This window comes from Anopheles merus, chromosome 2L (assembly GCF_017562075.2).
Source record: "Anopheles merus strain MAF chromosome 2L, AmerM5.1, whole genome shotgun sequence".
In the NCBI taxonomy this organism is placed as follows: Eukaryota; Metazoa; Arthropoda; class Insecta; order Diptera; family Culicidae; genus Anopheles; species Anopheles merus.
In genome coordinates this window covers 39,149,840-39,166,757 of record NC_054083.1, presented here as the reverse complement: position 1 = coordinate 39,166,757, position 16,918 = coordinate 39,149,840, and the positions used below count along the sequence as shown (strand labels likewise).

Here is a 16,918-nt window from a genome sequence, read left to right as displayed (position 1 = left end):
TGTTAGGCGGGTCGCTTGATTTGGGGGTTGAAACCAAGACGGGAATGATATTGTGTCGTACGTATAACGACTAAACCATGGAGCTCATTAGCAATCTAGCCGTTAAATTGTCTTTAGCAACTTCTTCTATATTAAAAAGTCATAAGAATACATTTATAGGACAAGTAAGAGATACAAAGAAGACTCGTTACTTACATTGTGAATCCGAGACACTGTTAATAAAACAACACCATAATTTCACTTTACAACAGTTTAATTTAACGTTACCTAGTGCTTTATTTACAAAATACATCAAATGCAGTTAACACGCACGTTCCTATCAAGCCGTGAACCGCGCGAAGGACGTTACGTCGATGGTGGCGAGCGCAGGAACCTTCGGAACACTTGATCGCGCTTGCAGTAGCTGCAGCGGCGGTGTGCTGCCTAACAAAAACAACACGTAGTAAGCAAAGCACGAGGAAGTTGATGCGTAGTTTGGCACGTTTCCGTTCTGCGGACACAGTGTTCACAGATGGATTAGAGCGCGTAGTTCCCTCATCCCGTTCCATCTTGCGTACACGAAACGCCAAATAACAAAGGTTCACTCTTAAAAGTAGCAATAAATATGTTCCTTCCCCATTCTCCTTAATAGTAGCTTGCTCTATTGGCAAGTGTCAGCTTTGTCGGATGTCCCTGCTGCGGTAAACGTGTTCTTGACCCTCGGTTGACCAACGGTACGGTGCCGGTTGGTATGTGGTGTTCGCTTTGCAGCACAGAAAGGGAGCTCGCGTAGTGTGCGCAATGACTTGCGCGTGGAGTGAAGTTAAACAACCAGTGCCTAGTTTATGACTTGTTTGTACAGACTTTTAAAACATTGGCCACCTTGGCCTTTGGCGGCTACAGTGCACCGTAGATGGGTTCGGTGTAAAGTACCGGTGTCGCACTGCCGTAGATGTCCGAACCAACGATGCGCTGCGAGTTGATCGTTGATCGCACCTGGTTTTTGTACCTGCAAAGAAGGGAAAGCATGCCCGTGGTTAGTGTTCGCGGGCTGATGTTATAAACACAAAGTAATATCTTACCGTTTCGCCAGGCAGCAAGCCGTCATGGTGGAGGCAAAGGCGGCAAATCCTATCAATCCCGCCAGGATGACTAACCAGGTACCGGACGACGCGATCAGTGCGGTGGCCGGCGGTTTCTTGCTCACCGCACACGAATCGATCTTGTGCACCGAGTACCGGTGGTACACCTCCGCAAGCGTTTCCTTCATCTCGGCATCATCCATAATGCGCATCATCTCGACCGGCGTAAGCGCAGAACCGTGCCGCGTCAGCTGGAAGCAGGAACTGGTCGAGCTGAAGTCCAGACTGTGGTCCGGCTGGCTTAGCACCTGCGCATCGAACACGGACAGCTCGAGGTTAGCGTTCGCGAGCCGCTCCTGCATCTCGACCGTGAACCGATCCAGCACGCCGCTCACCTCCGTCGGGGGGCGCGAGAACACAAACCGCAGCAACGATTTGTCGCGTATGACGAATATCTTCATCTGCGTTTCGCTGATGCGCTCCGCCTCGTCGGAGTTGGCCGCCCGGACCATCAGCTGGAAGTAGCCGTCGACAAAGTTGGACATACTGCGCGTCGTGCGTATCTCCGCCGTGTCCGGGTTCAGGCTAAACACGTCCCCGTACTCTTCCGTCCGATTGTCCCGCCGGTAGAACTGGGGCACAAAGTTGATGCTCTGTATCGAGTACACGATCGGCCGGGCCGTTGGGTCCTCGTCGAACGCACGTCCGTTTGCGATCGTTGTATCGATCGGGACGTTGTGCCGGATACCGATTGTTTGGTTTTCCCGCTCAAACCGCGGAGCATGATCGTCAATGTCTAGCACCCGGATCAGTAGCTGCAGTTGCGATTTATCGTGCCGATTGTAACTCTCGTGCATAAGCGGATCCGGTACGGTGTTGTGCTTGAAGCAGCGGATCGTTAGCCGGACCGATTCCAGCGTTTCCCGATCGAGTGGTTTCTTGGTGCGTATGATCGCTTGGTTATCTTCCGTGCGGGTAACGTTGAACAGGCCCAGCTCGTTGCCGTCTATGATCATGTAGTTGATCGCACCATTCGGCCCCACATCTTCGTCCAGTGCGGACACGTTACCTACGATCGTACCGGCGGGCTGTTCCTCCAGCACCTCCAGCTCGTACGGTTGCGCTTCAACTTCGCGCACAAACCGTGGCTCGTGATCATCGATGTCGAGCACGTTAATGCGCAGCACCACGGTGGAGGCTTGCGGCGGTTCTCCCATGTCGCTCACCTCGATGATGATGTTGTACGCCGATTTGATTTCCCGATCCAACGACCGGGTCGTAGTGATCAGGCCCGTCTTGGCGTTGATGTTGAACGATTTTGCGTCCTCGATGTCGGATTGGATGCGATAGCGTAGCGTGCCGCTCGGTGTGGCCGGACTGTCCGGATCACTTGCGATGACCTGGAAGACCGGTGCACCAACCGTTGCATTCTGGGAAGCGTGACAATGAAAAGGTTCACATTGAGCATTGGGCATTTGAGAAAGAGTTTAGAATTAGGAATACCTCAGTAACGTTGGCCGTTTGTCCGACCTGCGGTGCAATGAAGAAGGGAATGCCATCGTTCGCACTAATATCTCCAATGTACAGCGTAAAGGATACGTCGTTGTACAGCGAGCTTTGCTTGGGAAGCTGACCGCCACTGTCCTGGGCACGGATGACCAGCTCGTACGGTTCCGCTCGTCCCTTACCCGTTAGCATTGCTTTCGTTTTGATTTCTCCCGTTTTGGGGTTGATTTGCAGCAGGCCTGAGGTAGAGAATTTTGATTTACTATTACCCCACCGGTCACAGAGAGAGAGAGCATAAACCCACAATCACTTACCATTCGCTTCACCTTCGTTCAAGATATCGTATCGGACCTCTCCACCAAGTCCCTCGTCCGGGTCGTGCGCCGTAATAGCAATGACGAACGTATCCACCAGCACGTTTTCTGGAATTACGGCCGTGTACGATCGCTGTCCAAAGATTGGTGCATTGTCGTTTACGTCTAGCACGTCCACCATTACCTCGGTGGTTGCTTTCTTGGCATCCTGTGGCCGGCCTGGTGCATCTTCCGCTACCACGATCAGCTTCAGTACCGATTGCTTCTCGCGATCCAGCACCTGACCGGGTGCAATGCGTATCTCGCCCGTCTGATTGTCGATCGTGAAGAGGTTCGAATGAGACCCGAACAAACTGTACCGGATAACGTTATAGCCGAGCAGTGTGTCCTTCTCCGTGCGCACCACATCCTGATCGGTCGCCCTAACCGTAGTTACCACGTGCGGATACCGGTCGGACTCGAGAACGGTGACGCGGTACGAATCCCGCTCAAACACCGGTGCATTATCGTTCACGTTCTCTACCGTCACGTTAACGTACGCGAGCGAGTGACGCTTCCGGTTGCTGGTGATGGCTTTCACCACAAAATCGATCGTTGTTTTGTTGTACGTTTCGTAATCCAGCCGCTGGAGAAGCATAATTTCTCCCGTACGCTCGTTCAGCCCGAAAATCCCATCAACGTCCGGCATCATGAGCTCAAAGTCCGTGATCGGTACGTCGGCGACGGGATCGTCTGCCTCGATCCGGAACACCACACCTCCAACCGGGGCTTCCTCCTTTACCTTCACCTCGATCTTGGGCCGCACCGTGGACCAGCCTTTGTTCCTGAACAGTGGGTTCGTGTCCTTGAACGATTGCACGTACAGCGTTACCTCCGTTTGATCGAACTGCTGTTCGGGGAACAACTCTGCCGCCGTATCGGTGGCCCGCACAGTAAGCGTGATGACTGCGGCGTAGTTGTAGTTGAGCGTGCTGTTAACAAAGATCGTCCCGTCGTCCCGATCGATGCGGAAGGCTTGCCGGTAGTCGTAGGATGAGGTCGTCAGCAGCGGGATGCCACCCTTGGTGACGGCCGTGATCGGTTCTACTAGGGTGTACTCAATTCTGGCACTTAAATCCGTATCCTTCGCGGTGACACGCAGGACCTCCGAATCGATCGCGCTACGCTCGGACACGTACGCAGTGTAGGACTGTTGGGTGAATTTGGGCGGCTTGTCGTTGATGTCTTGGATCTTGACGTGCACCGTCGTGGTGGCAGTCTCGGGAATGGGAAAGCCGGCATCGATCGCGTTCACTACGATCGCGTAACTTTCCGGGTTAGTGTCTCGGTCTAGCCGAGCATCGCGAGTAACCGTTATCAGGCCCGTGCTGTGGAAGAGAATCGAAAATAAATACATGAAGCATAGACCTCGCGGACGAAGAGATCCCGCATACTTACAGATCGTTGATTACGAAGTTATCGCTGGCACCGACGATCTTGTATCGTAACAGCTCATCCAGCCCATCCGGATCGGTAGCACTGACCTGGGTAACGTTGTACCCTGCCGGAGCATTCTCCGGAATGGACGCACGGTACGTAGGTGGTCCAGGGATGTCCCGATTCCCTGCCGTTGCATGCCCGCGGAAGATCGGGCGCTGATTGCCGGAAAGTCCTACACGCACCAGCACACGCGTATCATTCTTCAGTGGAGGCACACCGTGATCGGTAGCAACGACCAACAGCTCGTACTGCCCACGATCCGTATCCATCGAACTGACCGGTCGTGTGATCTTAATCTCTCCACTATCCCGATCGACCGTAAACACGTGTCCCGAGATGCTGTTCTCCGATTCGATCGCATACGACACGCGTCCACCACCCTGCGTAGGTCCATCCACATCGACTGCGCGCACGAAAAACTGAGGCTCAAATTCCGTCGCACCTTCGCGGATCGTGCGCGTATACTCGAGCGCCTCAAACGCTGGATGGTTATCGTTCTCATCCATCACGTCGATAAAAACGTTCGCGTTCGTCTCGCGCCCACCACCGTCGCGGGCAACCAGCGCCAAACTATAGCTCTTCTGCTCCTCATAATCCAACTGCCGCTCCACGTAAAGCCCTCCCTCGGTTGGGTGCGTGCGGAAAAACTCCGCCCCGAAGCCCTTCACCGCGTACGCCAGCTGACCGAACATGCCTGCATCGTGATCGGTCGCACTCAGGTCCGCAATCTTAAAGCCCTGGGGTGAGTTTTCGCGCACCTGCAGCGAGTAGCTCGCTTGCGGGAAGGTGGGCGAGTTGTCGTTTGCGTCCTGCAGCCGCACCGTCACGTTGGCGGTCGATTTTTCCTCCCCATCGACCGATGCGACCAGCTGGAAGCGGAACGTTTTCGCCTCCTCGCTCGGCACATCGTAGTCCAGGCGGGATGAATCCAGCACCTTCACCACGATCGGTGTGCGACCTTCGCCCTGCGTTGGCACAACCGCAAACACTCCTTCCGAGTTGTGCAAGTTACGCAGCGCGAGCGTGTAGTGGCTGTTGGGACCGAGATCCCGATCCGTCACAACGATCGCCAGTCCGGGCAGGGGTGTATCTTGCTCGAGATTTTCTGGGATTGATACCTCGTACGCCGGCTGGCTAAACTCGGGCACATGATCATCCACATCGGTCAGCACGATCGTAATCTGCGAGGTAGTGGAGTCACCGGGCAGCTCGTTGTTGATCAGCTCCGTCGCCCGGATGGAGAACGTGTAAGCGCCACCGTTCTGCGTGATGATGGGATCTTCACGATCGAGCGGCTTGCCGGTGGTGATCAGCTCAGCCACACCGGACCGTGGATGACCGATGTAGTTAAGCTTGAAGTGTCCCATCGGTTCGTTCTCCAGCATCAGCATGAGCGGGTTCGGGCTGCCGGTGTCACCGTCGGTCGCGTTGATTGTCAGCACGCGCGTACCCTCGATCGTGTTCTCCGGTATGGTGGCCGAGTATGGAGCGTTGATAAAGATCGGCGGCTGATCCTGCACGTCCAGGATGGTGATCGCGACGGACGCAACCGCTCGGAGCGAGTTGGTTGGTGAACCATCCCGCGCCTGAATGGTGAGGATGTAGGAGGGTCGTGTTTCAAAATCGAGTGGCCGTCGCAGCTCTATCCACGCTCCGAACTTCCCCTGCGCGATCTTTTCCGTGTGTACGGTGAACACATCGCAGATATCGTCCGCACCCTTGGCCGGGTCCTGATAGCAGCTGAACGTTAGCTCCGCGTTCGCCCCTTCGTCCTGATCGGTGGCAACGATATCGGGCGTCACCGTCACATTGCTGCCCGGTTTTGTCGCTTCACTGATCGTCGCACTGTACGGGCGGCCGACAAAGACGGGCGGGTTGTCGTTGTAGTCGCGGATCGGGATCTCCCGCCGCAGCGAGACGGTGTTTGGTTCCGTGCCTAGAACTCCCTCATCTAGACGATGGAAGAAAGCATTGTAGTTTGCGGACATTTATTGTGGACTCAATTGTATGGACGGTGTAACAACTCACCGGTAAGGCTGATGATGACTTCCACCGTGTCCTGCTGTTCGCGGTCGAGCGATTGGCGCAACCGCACCACGCCACTGTCGCGATCGACGCTAAACACCGGTCCGGAGATACTGAATCGCAGCTTACTGCCCTCGGGGTCAACACCTGCACGCAAGCGAGAGAGGGGACGTGGAACGTGGCATTATTAGAACACATTTTACAACAACCTTAGCAAAGTTAACGGCATCTCAAAGGGGTTCTACTTTCTTGCTTCGTGCCTTCCCAGTGTGCCAATTGCTTAAACGACCCAAAATTACTGCTGTTTGTACAAATGGTCACACAAACACACAGAGTGGAGAAGGGTTAAAATAGAGCAATGGAATAACGTAAGCGGAACGGTCAGGCCGCAAAAAACGGAGGAGAAAACTGCCAGCAAAGCGTGCGTAGAATTCTGAGCCACTATCTGTTGCTGGGGAGCATCGATCGGCTGTCGACTTCTAGGTCGACAGGCACCTGCTTCGTTTCTTACACTCCTTGCGAGATTTCTTTCGCAGTTGGTGCGCGCAAAAACTAAAGGGGAAAGGGGGCGTTACGATACGAGGTGATGATGGCCTTTGCTGAATTTTAATGTGCATCTTCAGACAGATCTTCAGCGGATTTTTTTGTTGCTGCTGCCGTTTGGTAGGCCACACGTAACACGAGGTGCATGAGAAATGGCACAATGTTTGCAAAGCGCATACAATGATACGGAACGGCTTCACGGTTGATACGTTTATGGTAGATTAGTGATATTATTAATGCTTGTTGTTCGCTACGTTGGTGCTGGCGAGATGCGTCAAACAATGGTTACATTGAAGTGTTACAGTTTTGGTGCTTTCGTCCAGCGTTATCTAAACCTTTTTAGTGGTTTTTAAACATTCATTTAATTTCCAAGACGTCTTTATCCCAACCCAGTGTTCACCTTAGTGTACTTGAAGCCTAAAATCGTTGGCAAAATTGGGGTAACTACTAAAAAGCTCAGATTTTATATGAAAAATACTAAAACTTCCCTACTTATACACTCAAAGCTTCATTGCCATCATCTAAGAAAAAGAAAATGAATTCAAAATAGTAGCTGTTGGCATACTGTTTTTATGCTCCTCTTTTTAACACCTGCATTTAGCTGCATTAGTATGTACGTGACGTGACGTGATGCGAGTGGATCGTCTGCCTCGATTGTTCACGCTTGTTCAATAGCACGTGACTAATGGTGGGTATTGTTTTGAGTGTTTGTTTTTTGTTTGTATCGTAGCTGTCTCAAACATTCCAACGACTTCCATTACCATGCGCTTGCGGAAAGGTGTACTTTATTCAACTTTGCTCCCGTCTAGTATCAATCTGGGTAGGTTCTATTAACCTTCGAAAGAGGGAGGGCATTATTAAAAGCTTGTTTTTTTTACTTCTTTTCAAGACTTCATGATTCGGGATTGATACGGGAAAGGAAGGAGATCACTTCAGTATTAGCCTCAGCTCTGGTGCAGGAAATTCCGTCAACTCATTCCACCCAGCTCGCCTAACACGGGCCGTGGGAATTGATGCGTCGCAACAGGCCACAGTGTGTGACAGCGTTTCCATTTTCCACCACATCAACCCGAACATCAGACTGGATGGGTTTCCATCATGACATGCTTGAACGGGAAATGCCACACCGGCACGGGGCGCAACGCGCATGGTGGAAAGAGCGACAGCGAAACCTTATATGAGCTGGACCACTTTTAGAGTGACACCTGCAGTGCAAGGTGGCGTCTTGGGGCGAACGGTTTTGGCCCTAAAACGCGCAGCCTAGCAGTGAACTTCACCTTACCTTGGCGCAAAAAAGGGGACCGGAGAGGGCGTAAAATAGGCCACCTAAGCAGGGCCTGTTGTTCAATGCTCGAGAACGAGAATGCGCCGCACGTGTTAGTGGAGCTTCGAAGGCCACGCGATCGGTTCTGAAGCGAAAGGCGAAATCACGCTCGCGGGCCGCAAGTACGCGCTGACCACCAGGCGCGCTGGTTGGTAACCTTTTCCGACACAGGCGTCCAAACCTAAACGGTCACCGGTTTCTTGTTCAGAAATTGAAAGAGCCAATGAAGCAAGCGGTTGTACATGCAGTGTTCGTTTGATGTGGTAAGTGCGTGAAACGATACACACACCGTTTTCTCACCCAATGCGGAGGATCATGCGGAGGATCACTTTCGTTTTTTTTTTTATTTGGTTGAAGGAGCCCACGTTTCCTTCACGGCGGATTAAAAAGATGGCTCATCAAGTGATTGGTTTGGGGAAGTGGTGTTTGGTTCAGCGTTCAGCAGCGCAAATTGGCTAATGGAGATGCATGACGCAAAGCCGCAACACGCGACGGTGGGGTAGTTTCGTAAGGTCTAGCAGACAAAACTGTTGCTGATTAATTATTGTTCGGAAACTATTCCACCTTGGTGTGTGTGTGTGTGTGTGTGTGTGTGTGTGTAGTGTTTGAAGGAAAAGATTTTGGCGGGCTAAAGGTAGAAAGCGCGCTTAGGGCATAAAGCTCACAGCAATTCTATTTGCTTACCCCTGCACAGCGAGGGACTTTGACAGCTCACCACAGCCTACTTAGCATGGCAGCGGGGGCACTGCTTTATTTCGCATCATTAGCCATACAACGCGAGAAGCTGATGTCGTCGCCCGGGCACAGGAGATGGTGAACTTTTCCTTTAGCTTTCGAAAATCGCCCGAAAATCTATCGGCAAAAACCCAAACGACGTACTACGTACTAACGTTTCCCGGGGAGCAGATGATTCGAAACAAAACAGATTTCTCCCGCCTAGGGTCGCATTCCTTCCTTATTTCCCAAAACGTCGATTCCCCGGGGGGAGGCTGGGGGTACTGGAGGCTGACTTTATAGACTTTTTCTCTTCCCCGTCTGTTTCGTTTGGTGCTCTCTCTCTCTCTCTCTCTGTCTCCGCTATTCACAACAAGTGAAAGCCTGTGGGGTGGTGTCAGCTCCGTGCGTCTACTTCTTGCCCTGGCCTTCAGCCACCCAGCTATTGTTGGCCGTGAAAGACGTTGGAGACGCTCGGCGACAATCAAATTGTTGCCAGAGACTAGGGCCGTGCAGCAGCAGCAGTCGCAGCAGCAGCAGCACCACCATTTCATTATCAACTCTTCTTCCCAGTGCTGAGGGCTGGGGAGTGGATTGGAGCTTTCTGACGTGACCTACTTTGACGCGGGCAGGGGATGGGATGTGAAGTGTGCTTTTTCGTTGTTTATCTCCGTTTCCGTTTTTTCCACTTCCCGCCGGTATGTGGGGTGTTGTGTTTCGTGACAGTTTCGGTGCGATTGGGTGTTCAATCAAGGGTGTTCAGAAGAGTGTGTAAGGCGCCCTCTGGATTTGGTTCGCCATAGATATTACAACACCATTTCAAACGGGTAGAGAAGCGAAGAGCTAGAAATAAAATGGATTCAGTATGGATTCACGAAAGTTGGTTAGTGTTAGCTATCAGTAAAAAGCTAATAATCGAACTTGGCTAACAATCTCAGCTATATGTTTTTAGAAACTTAAAAAAGCAAAAACGCTTCAAAAAACGCCTTTCGAGCGCGGGCAATAAAAATGCAAACTCCCATGCTTTTCGATTCATCAGCATTACCACTACAGGGGACTGGGCTTTTATTCCGGTTTGTACTTCCAATTTCCTGCATTGACTTTCGTTTGCATTGCTTCGGCACGATATGACCCACTACCGATTTTTTTTTTACATTTCTTCTGTTGATCCGTTATTTGATTTGGGTGTTGCGAGTTTTTGTTTCTCCCATTTGGGATCGGGGAGGATCATCTTCCAACAGATTGATTCCGGCCGACTAATGATGCCCCATGGTCACAAATCATCGCTTCCGGAGTTATTAATCCGCACCGTGATCGTAGCGGGATCGTAAAGAGTGTACGAAAAATTGAAACATCTGAACAATCGAACAAACGGTGTGTGAAATGTTGGCAAATGAACGGTTGTTATAGATGTTCGGTTGCAATTTGCAATGGTAGAGGGATTAATGCTGTACCCATGGGCTTCAAGAATTTTAATAACGGTATAAGAATGGACTGAGCCCATGCAAGGGAACCGTTTAACGTTAATTTCGCATTCCGGTAGACAAGCCAAAAAAATAATCGATCGGTGTATCAAACCAAATGAAAGTAAATGTTGTGGATCTTTTTAATTAGCAAATTGTACAGCAGCCTTCCAAAATATTAAACAGTAAATACACGAATGTAAGATTGCTTTTTTTAAATCAGAAAAATGCTAATTTCCTCTTTGGAGCATCTGTGTGCTGTTTCTGTTTTCCATTCCCTTTTCAACTAGCGGCAAGAGATGAGAAAACCCCATCCAATCTCTTGTTCGGCGTTGGCACGGTGGAAGCGGTTGCGAGATGTAATTACACATCGTTTCGCCGCTGAGATTTGGCAATGTACGATTTCGAGGCAATTTCCTAATCAAACACACCACTAACCTACAAAAACGATGCTAAAGAGCAGGTGTGAAAAACAAAACTCAACCAGTCCTTCACCCTCGACCAAAAACGGCTTTAAACCAGTTGATCATTCATCATTCGATCGTCAGCATCGAAATCCCCGCCCCCCATGAACTGCTGCAACCTACCATGCTCTGTCTGGCATGAAATGCAGCCATTATGTCTATGTGTATGTGTGTTGTGTGTGTACAGCGCGCAACTTATGCAACTAATTTTCCTCTCGTTTTCGGTGGCACCTTATCGGAACGAAACTGAGCGATCATCATCGTTCCGGCACGCCGGTGGAGAGGGAAAAAGGAAAATTGAAAACTCGTAACGCCTTCATCACGGTTGTTGAGGAGGTTTCCTCATGAAAAAGCACTCGTTTGCCTTATTCCGCTCATTCTAAACGATGAGGGAGGCCTAATGAGCGGAGCAAATCCTCTGGAACGGATGCTGTATCGAAACGGATCTGGAGCATAATTGAAGAAGTGAAGGCAGGAGGAGGAGGAGGAGGCTTAGCTTGAGTTAGCTCCGATTTATATCCATAGGCACATTTTCCCCTTTATCGATTTAACCGGTTTCAATCGATGGAGCAATTACTATCCGTTTGGTTACAGTTTTCTTTTTTTCCTATTTGAATTATGTTTAAATTATAGATTGGTTCAGGGCGTTTAATTCATCCAGCCGTTGGTTTGCAACATCCCTCACTCAACGGCGTTGGCACAAGTCAGGAATCAATTTTGAAAGAGTAACGAGGCAAGGAGAATGGCATGTACAGAGGCATTTCCTTGCGTCGAGTTGACCACCATTTCACGACAAAAATGCCATTCCAACATTTGATCTGTTTTTTTTTGTTTATATATATGCCACTGAATGGTCCTCGTTTATGACGTTGACCTTTTCAATGTGAAGGTAGTTGAAGGTAGCGAAGCAGGTGGTTCAGTTTTTCCCATAAAGTAAGAGCGTAGCTTGAAGTTGTTTACGATCCAAATCGTAAATGTGTCTTGCATATACTGTAGCTCAAGTTTAGTATTATACTTTCCTAAGACAATGTCATCGTTATTTGAAATTAGTTTCGTTGCTTTAGTCAAGATCGCGTAAGAGCTCCTTTATCGAGTATAATAGATAGCACTTTAATATTAGAAACCATTGCAATTGTATTGGAATGTCACACTATTATGCTACGAATAAATGCAAAATAGGAGAACTTTAGAAAAGTTATAATAATGCTCTTGTTTCCTCCAGAAAGTCGTGATCATCATTCGTGAGCTTTTCTTACTTCTCCACCCTTTCACAATACAATCCCACCGCACGCGCTTTTTTAAAACTTACAAGCAAGCTTCCGTTGCCCCCAACAAGCTGACCATGAACTGCATTCATGGGAAACGCCACGAAATGGAAACAATTTTCTCATCCCACCCTCTGGAAGACACATTTCACTTCCGTTCTCTTTCTTCAGTCTCAAGCAGACAAGTACCCAGGGGAGTTCAAGGCAGACGCTTGTTGAGGAATAGTGTGTTTCATTGGTTTTCCTTTTTGTTGAGTGAAGAATCTGCACCAGACCGTAACACTCGTTATTTGCCGGGACTTAAGGGATTGGATAGTGAAACAAAGCGTCTACTTTTCGCTGTTTGTGTGTACGTGTGCGTTTGACCGGTGACAACGAGGCAGGAAGTTGTGTGGGAAGTTGTACAGGTTGAATCGAAAATGGCACTCAACTGGATCAGCAGCGCTGGTTTTGCGTGATTTGGACTGGTTGAATAGGTTGCTAATGCCAAAGACGATGAATTATAGGATTGTGTGAGCTGAGTTTGGGATCGCTACTAGTAGTATTGCTTTTATTTGTTTTAAAAACCTTTTTATGATGTAAAAAAGGTTAATCTTAAATATAATTTAAATTTTAAAGACTAGTTCTCAGGTTTTTAGACCTTTGATTTGAAGAATATTTTCTTATACAAATCTTATAAAAATATAAAATCATTGTAAAATTGTCCGTTCATCTTTAAAAACCCTCTATTTCATCTCCATTTCCAAGCTAATTACAACAGTTCAAGACAAATTTTGATCTTCTTTCATCGAACAATTTGACTCAATCGTAACCATTTGAAATCCAGCAACCGTCTACACCGTCAGACTTTCAATTGCAACGAAAAAGTGAAATGAACTTTGCCGACTGTCACGGTACACGTTGGTGTAAAAAAAAAGCAAACACCACCACACCGGACCCGTTCCAATAATCCGGATATCTAACCGGAATCAATGCTGCATAATTAAACGAAATCAAGAGTGGCCAAAACGGTTTCGCATTGAATCATCCATGTCTGCCCATGGCTGTGTGTGCAGGGGGATAGGGGCAAATTTTCGTGTTGATTTCCGTTGGCTCTCCGAACGACTAATTTCTTTCCCACACCGCCTTTCCCGCTATCACTTACCTCGCAGCTGGTACACCACACTGCCGACCGGTGTGTTTTCGAGCAGACTGAACCGGGCCATGTCTCCGCTGCCCGGGATAAAGTGCGGCGTCCGGTTGATGATCTGTGCCCGGGCGCATTGCTGCAGCAGCACCAGCACCAGCAAGGAAAGCAGTTTCACCCTCGGGTGCATCATTCTAGTGCACGAATGCACCGCCATGGTTTGTTCGGCTCCTGCTCGCGCAGCTAGCGAACCAGCCAGTACCGGTTTAGAGGAATCGTCGTCTGGTGAATGTGGATGTCTCGGTCTTGGTCTACACCACCATTCAATCGCAATCGCACACGCCTTCCGGAACTGGTTAGGCTCAGTTGAAAGCAGTGTTTTGAGTTGTTTTTTTTTTAATGCCTTGACTTGTTTCAGCTCTTTGATAGGTTACCTCACTTGTATGATTGAAATGCTTCACACTGCCCGAACCGCACGATTGTACACCTGCTGCTGTGTCATTCTGCGGGTCTGGAGCTGATTGGGTTTTTGATGGATTTCTGTGCCACTCACCCGCAGCTTCTAGGCTAACAGTGGCTACTCAACTCACCCCAATCGAGGTTGCTTCACCTTGATCACACGCCTCCCTTATCAACCGCTCTTGATTCAACCGCAAAAATTGCACACACAAACACACGCGAATGAAACCCTACGAGATCGTAAAAATTGCACCACCACTGTGTTGAGAGGTAGATCACTCGTTTGTGCTATAAGAGGTTATTTTTCATTTCACAAGCTTATGCATAAGGTGGTTTTCTTTTTCTTTAACCAATTCCACTTCACTTAACGCGCGCCTTCTGCAGGATGTACACACGAATGTTACAGATTTCCTCACGGTATGATTTTCGCTAGCCCGGAGCTGCCCTTAGAAAGATCGTTGACTCACTTCCACTGGTCTGCGCGAAAAGATCGCTCGGCGGCCCGCACCGATCGGTCTACAGCGGTCAGCAAACCGGCGGCGGCGACGGCGTGACCGTTTTGTTTCGCCTTTCGCCTTTCGCTGCTCGTCACCAGCACAGGCCGTTTGGCCCGGCGTTGAATAACCAAATCGAAAGACAGGAACACTCAAGAAGGGAGAGAAGATGAAGCGAAAATCGCCGTGCTGCTGTGCCGGGCACCGTGTGACTCAGCCCGATCACGGGACAGGAGGATGAGAAGTTTCTCCCGCTAACCGGTTTCCTCTCCGTGTCGGGGAGGGAAAGAATATGGGCCAAAGTGTGTGGAATTTTCGGTTGCTGAACGACGGTTCGTCGCTTAACACGACGTTGAAATCTTTCGTGTGTAAAATTGTATCACACTAAGCACTTGGGTATGAACCCGAAGGTCACGATCTTCTTCACTGCACTACGCGTAATTGTGCTAATCGGGACGCTGAACTATTGAGGCTTCACACTCACTTCCTGCTTGACATCCGTGCAGGTGTCTTGGGTAGGGACCACACGCACACACATACACACACAGACGCACTCTAACACTTCTTCCGAGGGTGAGTTTGAGTTGATCTTTCTACTCCACACCCTTACGAGCGCCGGTACCCAAAGACGTGCGTTCGGTTTGAACGTCGCTCACGGAATGAGTCTTGCATGGTGTGCTCTCCGATGAGCATCTTAAGCCGACTGGCCTTCGCTGCGCTGAGAATGCCACGAGTCACGAGCGAGTGCGATCGGGCAGGAAAAATTATGCTCACCGCTATACCTGCGCTACCCATGTGGTGCGATTGTTTTTCATTAGCCAGAAGGTTTTTGCTTTCGTTTACAGTCCCGCAGCGGTGGCGGTTCGTGCCTTTGCAGGGAAAACATACCTTCTTTCCCCGGGCGACAGCAGTGCGTGCTGTTTGACACGGGAACTCAGCTAAGCGCTGGGGTCGAGTTTCGAGATGCGTTGATGGTACGGGCACGGAGAGCAGGAAAGCAACTAGCTGCAGCTGCTTTTTGTTTACCTTTGCGTTCGTGTACCGTGTCGAAAATAATCGAGATGCTAGCCGCACTAGCACTGCGTGGAATAGGCGAGTTTGGTGGAAGGAAAATGCGTACGCTTAGTACACCGGCACCTGATAACAGCGAAAACGCAAAGTTTAAAAGTTTGTCATGATCGGTGGAAAGTGGACAGAAGAAGCTGCGGTTGTTGATGCTGCGATTAGTACGTGATTTGGGGTGAATTTTTTATGGCAATCCTCACTGCATTTGTAAGCAAATAATTGTATTTTAGATAGTCATTTCAGGTTATCGTTCCGGACCTCTGGAAGTAATTTTGAACACGTACAGGTAAATTGGCAAATTTGCTTAGTTAAAAAAATGTTTTGCTGATGAGAAAAGCTAAGCTTTAAAAAGTTAAGCTCAGAGAAATTGAACGAACAAAATATTTCTATCTGTGCAAAATATTACCATGTTCAACTTTTTGAGTGATTTTTTAGTTATACAATACCGTGTTGTCATACTCATCGATACCGCTAGTCACACATAGAGGGCGCTGTTTGCAATTCCTATATCATGTGTACAAAATATAAAAAAAAAAACAGTTTTTTAAGTTTAATTAATTTACATTCAATCACGCTGTTCATATCGACAAATGTGAAACAATCGACCCACAGCATAAGGTGAATTATTACCTATGTTTCTCGTTTCACTCCTCGTTGAAGTCTTTTGATTTTGTTTGTTTGTTGTTCGGATTGATCGTTTTTGAAGGGAGCTTGCAGGCAACTGGCTGCGTGCGATAAATATTTTAAAATGTGTTGCATGCAATGCTGCTATATGTTGCTGCCTTTCAAATCGATATTAAGAGGCGAAAGAACTCCGTTGGAGCCAAAGCCTCTCAAATCTATTCCAACAACAACAATTCCAAATGGATAGGATTTATCGACCCCGTCGAGTTACGGGTAATGTGTTTGATTGTTTAATTTTAGAAAGAATATTAAGTTTTGTTTAAGGACAATTTAATGCTTTAAATTGTTAAAGATGAATGCTGCCTAACACAAATCTCGTATGGGCTGAGCCACTCATGTGTACGACTGACTATCCTGCTTAGTGTACATCAATTAGTTCAGTAGCTAAACCACAGTTTGTAGCATATTCGACGAATCGATGGACGAATCATGGCTTACTTTTAAGATATTTTTTTAAAAGCATGCGTCAGGTCTAGGCTACGGAATGCGAATTGATTCACGTCTAACCTTGTAGGAAAATACCCACTAGATCACGTGATCTTTCAAATGTGTGATGCTACCAACTTATCAGCTTAGATGACTCGCATTCTTTGGTTTGGTCAACCGGTTACGATATTAAGCTAAGTTATGAATAGAATGTCCCACTTTGTACCATTTTTAGACTGTTATGTAATCTGAAACAGATGCTTGCATGCATATGCATGGCCAAGGTATCGAGAATCGTGCATAACAGCCTCAGGAACAAGCCATTTGTGTCGAGTGAATCGAATTTCAACAGATTAATCGTGATAAAATTAAAACGCTTCGGCTTAAGAATGTAGAGTTTTCTCTTTTCTTCTAACCTTGCTGCTTATCAACGGTTCATTGCTAAGCCCTAATGAACTATTCCGTGTTGTTTTTAAATGTTGAACATAATTTTAGAAGCTAATCTT

The 16,918-nt window shown here is 48.6% G+C and overlaps 1 protein-coding gene across 1 annotated transcript; it reads right to left on the bottom strand.

Moving 5' to 3' along the window:
* Window positions 1-242: 242 nt before the first annotated feature.
* Window positions 243-14,919, bottom strand: LOC121592778 (cadherin EGF LAG seven-pass G-type receptor 3). The gene is made up of 7 exons (XM_041914565.1): window positions 13,303-14,919; window positions 6,389-6,532; window positions 4,319-6,311; window positions 2,882-4,248; window positions 2,565-2,806; window positions 1,062-2,491; window positions 243-988 (listed from the first exon to the last, which is right to left on the bottom strand). The coding sequence occupies exons 1-7, from the start codon at window positions 13,499-13,501 to the stop codon at window positions 877-879; spliced, it is 5,487 nt and encodes a 1,828-aa protein (XP_041770499.1). The 5' UTR covers window positions 13,502-14,919; the 3' UTR covers window positions 243-876.
* Window positions 14,920-16,918: the final 1,999 nt, after the last annotated feature.